At 38.9% G+C, this 13,475-nt stretch overlaps 1 protein-coding gene across 2 annotated transcripts in view; it reads right to left on the reverse strand.

Moving 5' to 3' along the window:
- EVI5 (ecotropic viral integration site 5) overlaps window positions 1-2,972 on the reverse strand; it is a 66,818-nt gene extending 63,846 nt beyond the window's left edge. Inside the window, exons 1-2 of one of the 2 annotated variants that reach the window (XM_009872284.1) lie at window positions 2,964-2,972; window positions 1,254-1,483 (exon numbers count right to left, since the gene is read on the reverse strand). In XM_009872284.1, the coding sequence (XP_009870586.1) occupies window positions 1,254-1,483; window positions 2,964-2,972 (239 nt within the window). Of the gene's footprint in view, window positions 1-1,253; window positions 1,486-2,963 lie in introns of those variants that run through there. The other variant, XM_009872283.1, reaches the window with a different exon arrangement.
- Between the last annotated feature and the right edge of the window lie 10,503 nt (window positions 2,973-13,475).

Consider the following 13,475-nt stretch of genomic DNA (forward strand, 5'->3'; position numbering starts at 1 on the left):
AATCAAGTACTAGACAGACAGGAAATTCCCTGTAAACTGGATTTTGCATTGCTGTAAGCTAGATTTTGCACTGCTGTCAGGCTGCAGGATAGGAACATGAGAGAAGACATGCCAGGTGACACAACGGCATTAGCCTCTCCTCTTCGCAAAAAAACTCACGAAAAAACCCCCGTACCAACCCTACGAAAACAGAAAACCTCAGCTACCTCAGTGCAAAGTCCAGCACGTTAGCAGGGGCTGCAGCAGAAGCTAGCTTGAGCTAACACTACAGCGCAAGAGGCAGCAATTTTCAGTAGGTACCAAAGGCCTGCAGCTATCCACTAAGTCTAAAACCCATCTGGAGCTCCTTTACAGTCAACCTCTCATGAGCCACCAAAATGCACTTGTCAAGTATAACCTAATTTTGAAGTCCTCTGGCCTCTTGTAAAGTCCTGCCTTGCAAATGCAAATAAGTATGGGTTCTGGAAATTCAGCATTAAGAAATGATACAGTCCATTTTTATTTCTTGGTGAGGTTGCCAATTTGCAATCACTCTGCACATCAAGAGCAACTGATCCAACTGAAAGCTGCATCTTGAACTCTAGATGGTACAGATAAACATACACTCATGGAAAGGCTGCCAAGAAAACGGTTGCATACTATTGGAAAAATAAAATAAAGAGTCTGGATGAGCAGAAAGAACTGACTGGGAATTGATTTTTCATTAAATTAAGACATTATGCATCTGCCAACATTAACACAACAGCAGGAAGATGGCTGAACACTGTTCCATCTCTAAACACAGCAAGTTAGGTAGCAGAAAGCAGGCATTGGATAAAAATGGGGGGTGCAGGCAGGAAGAGAAAACAGAATTCAGAAATCTTTAAGGTCTGAAAAAGCTAACAAGTTTTCAAAATTACAGTTTTGATCTAAAAAGGTGAGAAGGTTATACAAAAGTCACATCCCTGAGATACTTTACTTTAAATTGAGTACTGAAAAATCTCACAGTTCCAGTGTAATTTCTTAAGATTAGAGGCAGCTATAAACATTCCTGTAAACCCAAGAAACAAAAACACCTTTTAGAGTTTTACAAAAACAGAACTTGGAAAAACAAAGCACAAGAACACAAGTTCTTAAACCTTGGGGCCTTGAAATTGAAAAAGTTGTGCCATGAAGTCTTACCTCCCCTCTTTAACACACTCTGTGCTAAAATTGCAATAAACCAATTTCAGTCTCATTACTATACTTTGAAGACCAGAAAGTTTTCCATTCACCTGTTCTGTTCCTCAAGTTTAGCAAGTAATTCTAAGTCGTCTGGACTCAGCTGTGTTGGTGAGGATGGTGACAATGCAGGTGTAGACAGAGTTGTAGAGGAGGATGTAGTGTGCAATGAGGCAGATGGACTTGCCACCTGACTGGCCATTTGACTGACAGTGTGTGATACCGTGTTCTTCACCCATGAGAGAGTAGAGCTCAGCTTTCCTGCAACCTTGTCTGTCGCCACCTGTAACGACAAAAAGAAGAGGATGCAATAGTTGTCTTTTTTCAATACCTTTTTTCAGTAAACCTGCTGCACTGAACAAAGAAAAATAAAATATACCATAGGAATGATGCGATAGTAACATTTATTACTCCAGAACACCCAAGGCTGTCAGAAGCAACACAAACATTAACAGCAATACAACATTATAGAAGAAGTAACATGTGAGTATGCTGCTAACGCAAAAAGAAGACTCAGAAAACGTCCTGACATACCCTCAAAGCTCTTTTCCACAGTACAGAAACACCACAGGATCAGCTCAGACTTTCCATTACAAAAATAAATATTTTAAAATAAGCTTTTATTTCTATCTTGCTAAATTAATAACAGCACAGAAACTGTAGAAAAATAGAGATAGAAACAGCCAACTACTTTACTGACAGGAGCCTGGAGCAGTACAGAGTAAACATTCCAGACCGCTCACGGCTCACCCTCATTAACCGCTCCAGTGGCACGACAGAGGAGCAGGGCACCACATTTCTAATCCACAGCGACGCCAAAGATGCTCTAGCATCTGTGAGTGTGCAGAAAACCGGCAAAAAGCTTACGCCCATGAATCTACCCACAGCTGCTCAATGTCTTACACTAAGGCCTCACGTTGACAGCTCTCCCTCCTCACTTTCTCTTCAGGTCACCCCCACGCCAAGCGTCCTGGCGCCCTCACTGCCAGCTCCGAGACAAGGCTGCGGTTTGAGAGGGGTCCTGGAGTAAAGTGAGTGGTGCTACTAGAGCAGAAGGGAGCTCTGAGCAGACAGTCGAGGAAACTGCAGGTACAGGAATAAAGAGATCAACTGGGATTGATCATTATTACTTGATCAGTGTTACAAGGCAATTCAGCCTAACGGATTCACTGGTTACTCGATAAAAACAGCAGCCCCTGCAGGTGTTTTATAACAAAGCCTTCACTAGAGCCTCCTTTAGCCACTGAAAATGCAAGGGACTTTGACCTACAGTGATTCACAACAGTTCAATTTTTCCCCAGCCCAACTTACAGGAAATCTAGATGCACTCTAAAGGAAGAGCCAGCTGCCTAAAAAAAAGGTTACAAGTTTTCAAAACCAAGCTTGAAGAGGAACTTCCTTCAAAGTGGTGCTGCTCTAACTATTTATTTTGACCTTTGCCGACTTCCTCAAAACACTGAATTGCTCAGTGGTTGTCGCCAGCAATTGTGCAGTACAGCCTACACAGCAATTGCTAAGATACTAAAGACACAGAGCTACACGAAAAAAAACCTGTCCCAAGATGCTCTAATAGAACCTAATTAAAACAGCATTTCAACTGGAAGAAGTACCTCCATTTCAGCCCACTGTGCATTTCTCTGAAGCACAGTACATAGACTGAGGGACTGCTTGCTAAAGCAGCAGTTTTTATTTACATACAATGCTACAATGAACTCTTTCGTGAATCAAATCCAGCAGTATTTTATTTTAATCTCATATCGAACAGAAGACATTGAATTCTTTCAGAAAACAAGAGGAACAGCACAGGCCAGACATAAAACAAAAATGCAACTTCTCCCTTCCTCTCCATCAGCAACATGACAGTCAGAGCTCTCCAAGAGGACTGCAAAGAGGTTTCCAACTTCCATATGCTTAACATTCATTCTGGAAACAGTAACAGATTTTACTAGAAATCTTCAGATGCAGAGATACAAAATACAAGTAGAAATAGTTAGATCTCAATGTAAATACCAGAAAGGTTACAGCTGGTTCTTATGTCACCGATGGACAGGAAAGCACAGGTATATCAATATGTTTAAAATAAAATAAATAAACCTACACATGATCTTTTAAAGATAATATCTGAAAAATCACTTCTTACACTAGCATTTGACTGCAAATGTAAAAATTGCTAGAAGTTTCAAAATCTTAGCCTTAATATATAAACACATAGAACACTTCACTCAGTCTATATCCTTTATTCTCCATGGCCACAAAAATATAAATTATTGCCATATCACTTTGAATAAAACAGCATTATGATCAAGATAACACATACATCTCCAATACTTTTTCAAAGGCTTTAAACTGCTTAATGTATGACAAGTAAAGCAACTATTTCAAAAACAAGTGCTGGCAGAAACCGAACCAATCTTAACATGAGAGCAAACATGACTGCCATACACAGAAGGTTTTAAGAGCCATCTGCTCTAAGAATCTTACATAAAAAGAGTGATTTTGAGTAATATCCTATATGACAAACAGGAAGAAAAAGTATACAATCATTTTTCATCTCTTCACAAAGTAAAATAACTAGGAAGACTTAAGGCAAAAAAAGTAAATCCAAGCTGAGTCTGGCTCATATATTATGAGGCTCATAGTTCACATTAAAGACAGCTGAAGCAGGGGGTGGAGGACAAAAAAAAAAAATCAAGAATCTTACTAATATTCATTGACTAACACATCATTGGCATTAAAACAAAATTAATGCCGAGGTTTGCAGAAACCAATTATGTGAGGAATACTAAGAAAAAGCGTAGTCAAGAAAGTCACGCAAGATAGCAGTTACATTAAAACAATTGGTCTAACAACTACAGTTTCCAAAAGCAGCTCAGTTTCATTTCAATGTATTCAAAGAAGTAACACCCAGAAAATATTCCTAGTCAATAATCTGAAAGCATTAACACATATAGCAAGCGAAATGCACAGCTGCAGAAATCAAATGTTCGAAGACCAAAAGGCTTACAGTGAAGTTTCTATCAAAAACACACAAAGAATTTGGGGAAAAACAGCTATGGCAGTCACACAGGGCCATGCTAAGAAAAAAACCTGATCTAATAGCTAACTAGTCATGCCTACATCTTTTTCTGCCAGGCTTTTCCTGGGCTTTCTAAAAATCTAAAGCTAGCTTTCTTAAATTGTCAGCATCGGTGAAGATTCCTGGACCTAGATATGAAGGCATTTAGCTGTCAGTTCATTTTTCATTTCCCTAAACAGGGCAGAGTAATAGGACTTTCATATATCATAATTTCACTTATGTTAATTTCAAAATTTATATTCAGTGATAGGAGATTTGATAGAGTTATTCTTTGTCAAGTGACTTAAAGCGTTCCAGAAAAGTCACTGGAATTTGAAAATGAGAAGACCCTTCTATGAGGACCACAAAAGTATTCCTATCAACATACACACTGTGCTCCTACTTTCCTTTCCAACTCTTTATCCTTCTCTTAAAGAATGAAAATTTCTGCTACGTGTCACAAGCTTTTCAACAGCGCATACACCGTTCCGTCTAACAGGGTAGTTGTACGTAGCCATCACTAAACCACAGACCACTGCTGCTTTCCACCTTTCCACTGACAAACCCTGCAACAAGAAATCTGTGTCACATTACTAAGACAATACATACATATAGTGCAGAAGTGAATCCTCCTGAGTCCTACTACTATGACAGTACATACACGTAGTACAGAAATTAATCCTACTCCAAAGAGATAGGTACCTCTTCCCCCAGAGAGCACAAAGGAGAAAGCTACAGGTTTTACTCTAGCCCCTTCAACAGAACTGGGGCTCCCTCAATTAAAAATCATACATCTATTAAGTTGTTGAAATCAGTCCTTCTGCCTTCAGTTATACCACTGAGAACAAACTCAGTATGAATTACAGCAGCTACTTTAACTGGGAATCACCAGCTCCAGGAAATATAGGAAAATCTGCATGAGCGTTTGGTTTAATACCATCCTGCTTTAGAGAGGTGATTTTGCTGAACACAGCATGCTGGAAAGACTTGAGAAAGCCAGTATCATTAAACCTCTAATCTTTTCTTCGTAGTTCAGGACACAGACTCCTCAAGGCTTTCCTAAACAAGTGTTTCTCTTAAAAACAGGTTATTATTTAAACAGTGATATTTCAGTACACCTGCAGAAGTGCCTCCCTTCTGGCTACAATGATGCTCCGCACTTCAGTTATGAGGTGTCCTGTCCTCTGCTAACCTCCTTTGCTGTGAAGAAGGGATCTTCAAGTCACATGCCCAGCTGTTTGCAGGAGGAACAAGAAGAGCCAGACGAACCACAGCATCCACCCCAAAACCTTAGCTAGGTCACAGCTATAATCGTAACTCCTGCCATCCCCTCACTGACCACCTATGCTACTCGCACTGGGTTTTACCTCACCTCATTGCTGAAGCACTTGCGCTCCTAACGCTGCTCTACCTGGTGCCCTCCCGCGTTACTCCGAGTGCCACAGGCAGCAGCTTCGCAGACGCCTTGAGCCCCGACTCTGCTCCCAAGGCCCAACACTTACCAGATCCATGCACACCCTGTCCCTTCAGCTAACCAGCTCTGGCTGGAAGCCCCAGTTCAGAGTATTCTTTGTTCTGCTCACCTCAGCCAGTTTTTCAACTATGCAGAGAACTGGTTTCTTTTCATTCCCAACGTTTTTCAGATGCCGAGATTCAAGTTACATTTGAAGAGTATAAAGGTAACCTACATTGTCTGGGAAGCATGCCAAATCATGGAGAGCACCATCAGGATGATCAAGCCACTATGAATTATGACTGTGTCATCAAAACCAGAGTCAACCCATTTTAAAAATGCGCTTTTTCCCCCAGAGCAGTCTCACTCAAGAACCTGCCAATCAATCAGACTGGGAACACAAACACTGCTCCAGGCCGACCCCCGGGGACACCAACACTTTCCACTGAAGATGGTCTGGAGACAAAGAGGCAGGGCTATGCTGCTTCAGCCTTTGCAGGAGGACAGAGGGAACTGAGCAGGCATCATTCAACTCCAAACCACATTATATTCATCCAGGCTCCAAACCACATTAACAGCTACACTGCTCCTGGTTTGGCAACAGACCAGAAGCACAGGGAAACGTCATTCACATCTGCCTGCCTAAGAATATGTAGATGATACTTCCTAAATAAATGTGTGAATTTTCACTTTGAAAATATTGACCTTCGAAAGGATCAGAGGGACAAGACGTAACTACTAAAGACTTCCTACTCTGTTGCAGTCGCCAGGAGGAAACCAGAACTACCAGCAATTCTCATCCATCAGGTCAGTCATCAGGCAAAGCACAGACCTGTGTTTTAAGCTGCTGCAAAGATAATACATAGAATCATAGACTGGCCTAGGCTGGAAGGGACCTTAGAGATCATTTAATCCAACCTCCCTGTCATGGGCAGGGACACCTCTCAACTAGATCAGGCAACACATGGGGACCGAACATGTTTATATTGATATTATACACAGATACATACGATGCACACTTTATATATGCCAATTAAAATATGTAAAATTCACTATCTCAACTTTATGATTAACATTTTTAACTAGCTGCTGATTACAATGCGTTATTACCAAGAGGAAACACAATATCGCATTCAGACTTTTGAGTTACTCAGAGGAAGACCGCAGTGGAGCAACATATGAAATATTTTAAGTAAGACTAGCTGAAGGTCAACTGCAGCATCCCACATCGCATAGAATTACAAAAATTACTTTCCCTGAGAATCCCAGGGTGTTGTGCATCACCTTACAGTAAGCCCAAAAGTGTTACCACCATGTATTTTTGCATTTGCTAGACAGACAATATTTGTTTTTCTAAAAAAGTCTATTTTGATTTCTTTAAAAACAAAACAAAACAAAAAAACCCACAACAAAGTATTTCACTGTACACATTGAATTAGCTTCATAGCTATTTTCAGCATTTCTCTGAGGGAAAATCTGTATTAAAGTTACAGGTATCTTGATTACCCAAATTATTGCCTCTATTACTCTTACCATATCTTAAAGCAAAAACAACTACAAGCCTTACACAAATGCTACTGCATATACTATATGCTCTCTCCTCCTTCTTCACTTCCTGAAAAGAGAAGGAATGGGAACTTCCAGAAAATAGGAGGTAATCCTCATACTATTCTACATATAAAGAGTAGTCCCACATAATTGTGGCTGAAATTGTATATATGGTTTTCAAGCCAGTTATATAGCATTCCACGGACCCAGCCTTCTGCCTGCTTCAAAAACATTCATAGCATTCTAACCTGAAGAATAAATTAAATAGACTCAAGTCAGTGACGTATGCAGGAGAAGTAGCTGGTGAATCAGCCTATTATCACGGTCCCTGACAAGCTACTCCTAATTTAGGGCTCAAACATGATTTCACTATAACCTTCATCTGTATCTTTTACCCTATAAACACACATATAACTGATATCTGCTCAAGTCTGAGGAAAGTCCTGATTTACTCCCGTATTCTTGATATTTCCTGTAGTATCACCTAATGGTAGTCAGAAATATCACAGCCAGCATTCACCAGCTTCCATTTCACTTGATATTCACTAGCTTTCCAAGTCTACCTGATATAAAGAATAAGGCAGTCTAATATTTTATCACATTCTTTAAAAGTCATCTTCAGACTCTCAAAATGTTGAGGTTTTGATGGTCCCAAAACATCTGAAAGAAGAAATGTGAAGCTGCAAGTTGGCACACAGAACAGAACAATCTAATGCATAACAGGTTTTATGGAGGTACTTCACTAGGAACCATTGTAGTGACCTGCTCCAGGTTGAAAGCATTGCTCAAAGTCACGTGAAAAACACTTCAATCACTGACCAAATGACACTGAATTCTATTTCCAAGAATAATTCCAGGTTTTTAATTACCTCTGATGTCCATTTTAGTTTACAATCTGTCAAGCACTGCCCCAGTACACTAGCTGACAAGACAAATCACAGTGCTTTTACAAACATCATCTCCTGTCCATCTATCAATGGTCCTTTATCAAACAAGTTTCAAATCCGACAGGAATATAAAAATCCTCAGGGAGCCACAGAGATTCTCCTTTGAGGGGAGGAGAATGAGATACAGTGCTTTTGTACAAAAGATGGCTGAGAGCTGCTCAGCGCTGCAAGAGAAAATCCTGAAGCTCCACAGTAACAATCTTTAACAAGGAACTTCCTTTGCTTCATTGTTCTCTTAGACCCTGGTTTGGAAAAACATCTTTGTATTTGAGGTTCAGCATGCCAAGTTACACGCACGTATACTTGAAGGACCATTGCCTTGACTAACAAAACAGAGGGAAGAATCAGATTAAGCAACTCAAATAAAGAAAAACTCCTGCAAAGCCAGTTTGTTTATGCACTAGATCGGAAGATTTCTTTTTTTTCCTTTTCAGTAAAATGTGATTCAATCATTTCACTGGTGTTTAAGTACATATCATGAGGCATTTACAAAAAAAAAACATAACACACACTGAAGGATACATATGTTTATCATTAAAGCTCCTTCCTACAAATTTTACTTTCCTACTCATTCCCCAAAGCCCAGCTTCCTTAATGTTGCTTTTAGCCAACTTCTTCCTGGAAAGGAGCCAGGACTAGCATCTGAACTACATTAGGGCAAAAATAAACAAAAAAAATAAAGCAGTTAAATTTACTTGGGTCCAGATTTTGGAAATGAGAAACAACTAAATTATATTAATGCTCACTGAACCTTAAACAAAATCAAAATCAAGAATCAAAAGTTTTTAACACAACTCTTCATTTAAAAAATATACAAAACTTGCAAGAAGTTAAATTGGTAAGTTTAAAATGATCCAATATCTAACACCACAAACACATACCATTCCATGCAACATTTGTTTTTACATACTGGCAGCCCAAGTATATCCTAGGTGCAATTCTCCTTGTTTATAAAGAATAGATAAACTTATGCTACAATCTACAGGCTGGAACCAAAATGCTCATCTCCTGTTTACAAAGCACGTGTATGAAACAAAACTTGATGGAGAAACCAAAGAACATAAGCATAACCTCATGGAGCATGGTAACACTTGAAATTTTATTAATTACTTACTAAAAATTCAAAAAAATCAGGTCACAGAGGTTGGTGAGACCCTACCTTCAGAATACTACTCTCCCTTCATTTAAACGACCAGCTAAAAGGTAAGCTTTCTATCAGTTACAATCAAATTCAAAGGAGTAAAATAGTTTCTGACTGGTAACCAGCTTTACTTGTGAGCTACAAATTCATTGCAACCTGCAGCTGCTGAAAGAGAACAAGAAATAAAAGGTTACAAGTTTTAAAAGTGGGAACTGTAACCAGTTCAGTAATTTCACATAGGAAAGTTGTCTAAGCTCTTCAGTAAATATAGCAGATTTAAACACAGGGGCACATATCAATAGGCAATTCTTTTAACGTAATTCAGACTAACATTTAATTTTGTCCACCCATTTACTTCACATATCCATGACTTGTCTTCACAAGTACTCGCAGCGTAACTAGAAGTCTGCATATTTTTGTGCCCATAAAAAGGTCTTCCTCCATGCTACTGAAGCTGTAATGGTGCTCCTGCAGCCTTTTCTAAGCACAGCACTTGGAGAAAACTAATGTTCCCCCAGTTATTAACTAAAGAACGGGAAATGGCTCCTCAGAGAAAAGTCATGTCTACTTACCATCACATGAAATTAGTTATTTTCTGATTACTTGACCACTGACTTTTACACTTTCATTAGGAAATAAGGGCCTATTTACTTATTTCAAAAAGGCCTACCTGGGGAAAAATACAAGAAACATCAATAAAACACGGATGATTTTTAGTGCCAGACTGCCACCAAAAAGATTATGTAAAAATCCCAAGCCCATTCTACCATGGTCTGTGCCTTCTTACGAAACTTCATCTTTGTCATTTTGTCTTTAGAAAGACTGATCATAATTCTTTTTCCAAAGGGATGAGAAATAATTACTAAAGATTCAGCTAAACCCATGAAGTTCTACCAGTAACATGTTCTAATGGAAAACAATGAGTACTGGTTTTTAGCTCTGCTAAAAAGTCGAAAGTTCTTTCTGCTATGTCCAAGATACGTAAAACTAACATCTATACAATATCACTCTATATAGTGATGTGGACAGCACATGTCCAACATGTCAAGTTTTGGCTAGCTACTATTTTCTGACACCCATTTTACATAAAATAAAAATAACAGTAAGCTCTTCTACAGCCTCTTAGCTACAAGTGCACGGTCAACTTGTGCCAAGAACAACTCAATACTAAAAGACTGGCCTCCTCTGCCAGTTTGATGAAACCAAAGAAGAAAAAAAAAATCCATAGTTAATACAGAATTCTGACTCACTAGTATCTTATACTGTATCACCACAATCTAATTATACTTTTTCCATTTAAAAAAAAAGTTTTGAGAACATATAATGATGTCATCAAACAGGTATTTAATACTATGCTAAGAATCACTACAACTTAAGTCAACAGGGCATAAGAAAACTCATGAGTTTGAGAAGTTCAACAGTCGACTGTGTAGCAGAACACATTAAAAAAAAAACAAACCCAAAACTTATTACCAAAACTTTACAACTTTTTGTTTTGTTTTTTAAAAAAATATTAAACTGGGGAAGGAAAACCAATACAGATCAGACAAGATGACAAATTTGGGTAACAAAACCCATCACAGACTGGTAAAATTCATTTAGACAAAAGGAAATACAGGTGGTGGCTTTTGACTGCTTCCCAAGTTGGGAACTAATACAAAATGGTTAAGTGTCCATGGTCATTCTATCACACCACCTAGTTAAGTGTCCAGAACAAAGCCAAACCCTCATATCGTTCTTCAACCCCAAATACACAATAACTTCCTCACTGGGACGCAGGATCACTTTATGGACAATTAGCAAAGTTGACAGTTAAGCAGCCTGAAATAATACAAAGACCACAACGTGATCGCTGTCAGCGTGACCTAAAGGACATCCCATTCTTCACTGCCTGAATGCTACAGCAGGATCAACACGTCCTAGGCCCTCCCAAAACACCATGGCTAATGGAACAGTTTCTAGAGTTCACAGAAATCAGACACCACAAATAGATGCTTTTCCTTACTCTTAACTAAATCACTTCTGCTGCTACCTTGTAAGAATGTAGTTTCTGCATACTCGCATACAACAGAAACACACAACTGCATATCAAATGAGTAAACCAAGACAAGAGCCCCTGCATTATCACTAACCCACTACCCATTTATTTCAATCACCACATGCTGAAGAAGGAAAGGACACAGTGCAGCTACCGACCCTTGATCAGACAAGACAAGAATGAAGGCAAGCCCGTATTCCCAAAAACTTACCAATGGATGATGTTTGTTACAAATACAGAAGACACAAAGGCTGCTGTCTACAAAATTCAGTGACATATATTCAAGAACTTCAGAAAAATGTATCTAAGGACTCAAAATAACATACTCCTATCATACTTACTATTTGGTTTTGCTTTTTTTTTTTAAACATTAACTATTTTAATGGGTCTTGTAAAAAGGTGCATTCAGAGTATGTAATTAAGGCAAGTATAGGCTGTTTGAGAAAACAACATTCACAACATTCAAAAAGTCAGGATTTGTTTATTTTTCCTCTTCTCAGATTACTTGAAAAGGATTTTTCAACTATGTATTTGACGCTTAAAATTATAGCTAAAATAGAGAATTATACTATGTCTCTTCATAAGCATCAGAAATGTATTTTTTCTACAAGAAAAAATATGCAGAAAAATAAGAAAATGTAAATATTCATGTTAAATATGCATACTCCGACTTAGCTGCTTTCCTCCTTTTAAACAGTGAGGTTAGAATCTTGAATTAACAAGGTAAACAATTTTGTTCTCCAAAATTCAGTGACAGTGGACTTTTCTTCCAATTTTTATCACTTCTCCATTTATCAACAATCCAATCCAGAAAACAAAGGGACAGTAACTGTCCAGGCACATCACTTCCCCCTCTTTTCTTCTTGTACACTTCGAAGACTTTTCCCCCCATCTCTTCCTTTCCACCAGTCGTGGTTCAAACATTCCACTCTCCAACCATCTCATGTTTACTTGTTCAAAAGCAAAAAAAAAAGCAAGAAAAACATATGAAGGGCAATTAAAAAAAATACAAAACAAATCCAAGCCACGCAGCTATAGCTCAGGAAGTCCCCGAGCTCTGGCCTGCAGGAGGCCAGGAAGAGATATGAGGAGGAAGCAGGACTGTTCTGTTGAAGCTTTATTCTCCAAACATCTGCTCCTCTCAGAGGTACCATAGGGCTGGGCAGACATTCAGTGACAATCACTACAGCTGTTCTCATCACAGTTTATCAAATTCAGGCAATGCTGATTCATAATACCAAGTGCTTTCCTCCATATTATGACCCTCTTTTTCACTGGCCACCTCTATTTCCTTTCCTAATCCTCACCTGAAAAAGGATTCGTACCTGCATATTTCAAAATAAGCCTTAAATCTCTGTAAGTGTAAATATAGAGCTGTACAATCATGATCAAAGCAGAAATCACAGACTGAAAGACGGGAAGAGAAATAAACAGGTACATTTACACAAAACACTTTTTAGTACTATCTAACAGAAAACAAGCAAGATCCAGTTACCTTCTCCTTTAGGCACATGAAGTAAAGCTAATAAAAAGAACAGGAAAAAGCTTGAACCTTTATTCAAACACTTTTGGAAATAAGTACAACTTATTGAGTATCATCAGTTCTTCCCTGTTTGAATCTGTGTCCTTTCTACATCTCTTGCGTATGATGTCTGGGAAAGAGAGAGGGGGAAAAAAAAGTCCCAGGCTGATTTCATACAGCCAGTTCTAATGCCTGATCATGCTGGAAATTGAAAATGGTATGTCAGCCTCGCATCTGCTATAAAATTGCCCCAATAAGAAATACTGAAAAACAGCAGGGATTACATGGAGCTACAGAAAAACGACACTAGGAAGTAAACCTGGCAAACATAACAAGTAGCCAAAGCATTAATATCGACTTTTTACCCATATTATACAATCACGTTCATGCAGATGCAGCCAGAGGTCCTAGTAAATGAGATCGACGAAACACTATTTGAAAACTACGTCTCTCTTAAGAATGAAAGACCCGCGGGTTCCTGGTTTAACGTTACTGCCGTAACACCAAGGAGCAAATCGCCCTCTGCAGACGGACCCGCTCAAGGCTGCCCTAGGCCGCGGGCGAGAGCCCC

Source organism: Apaloderma vittatum, unplaced genomic scaffold, assembly GCF_000703405.1.
Source record: "Apaloderma vittatum isolate BGI_N311 unplaced genomic scaffold, ASM70340v1 scaffold30816, whole genome shotgun sequence".
Classification (NCBI taxonomy): domain Eukaryota; kingdom Metazoa; phylum Chordata; class Aves; order Trogoniformes; family Trogonidae; genus Apaloderma; species Apaloderma vittatum.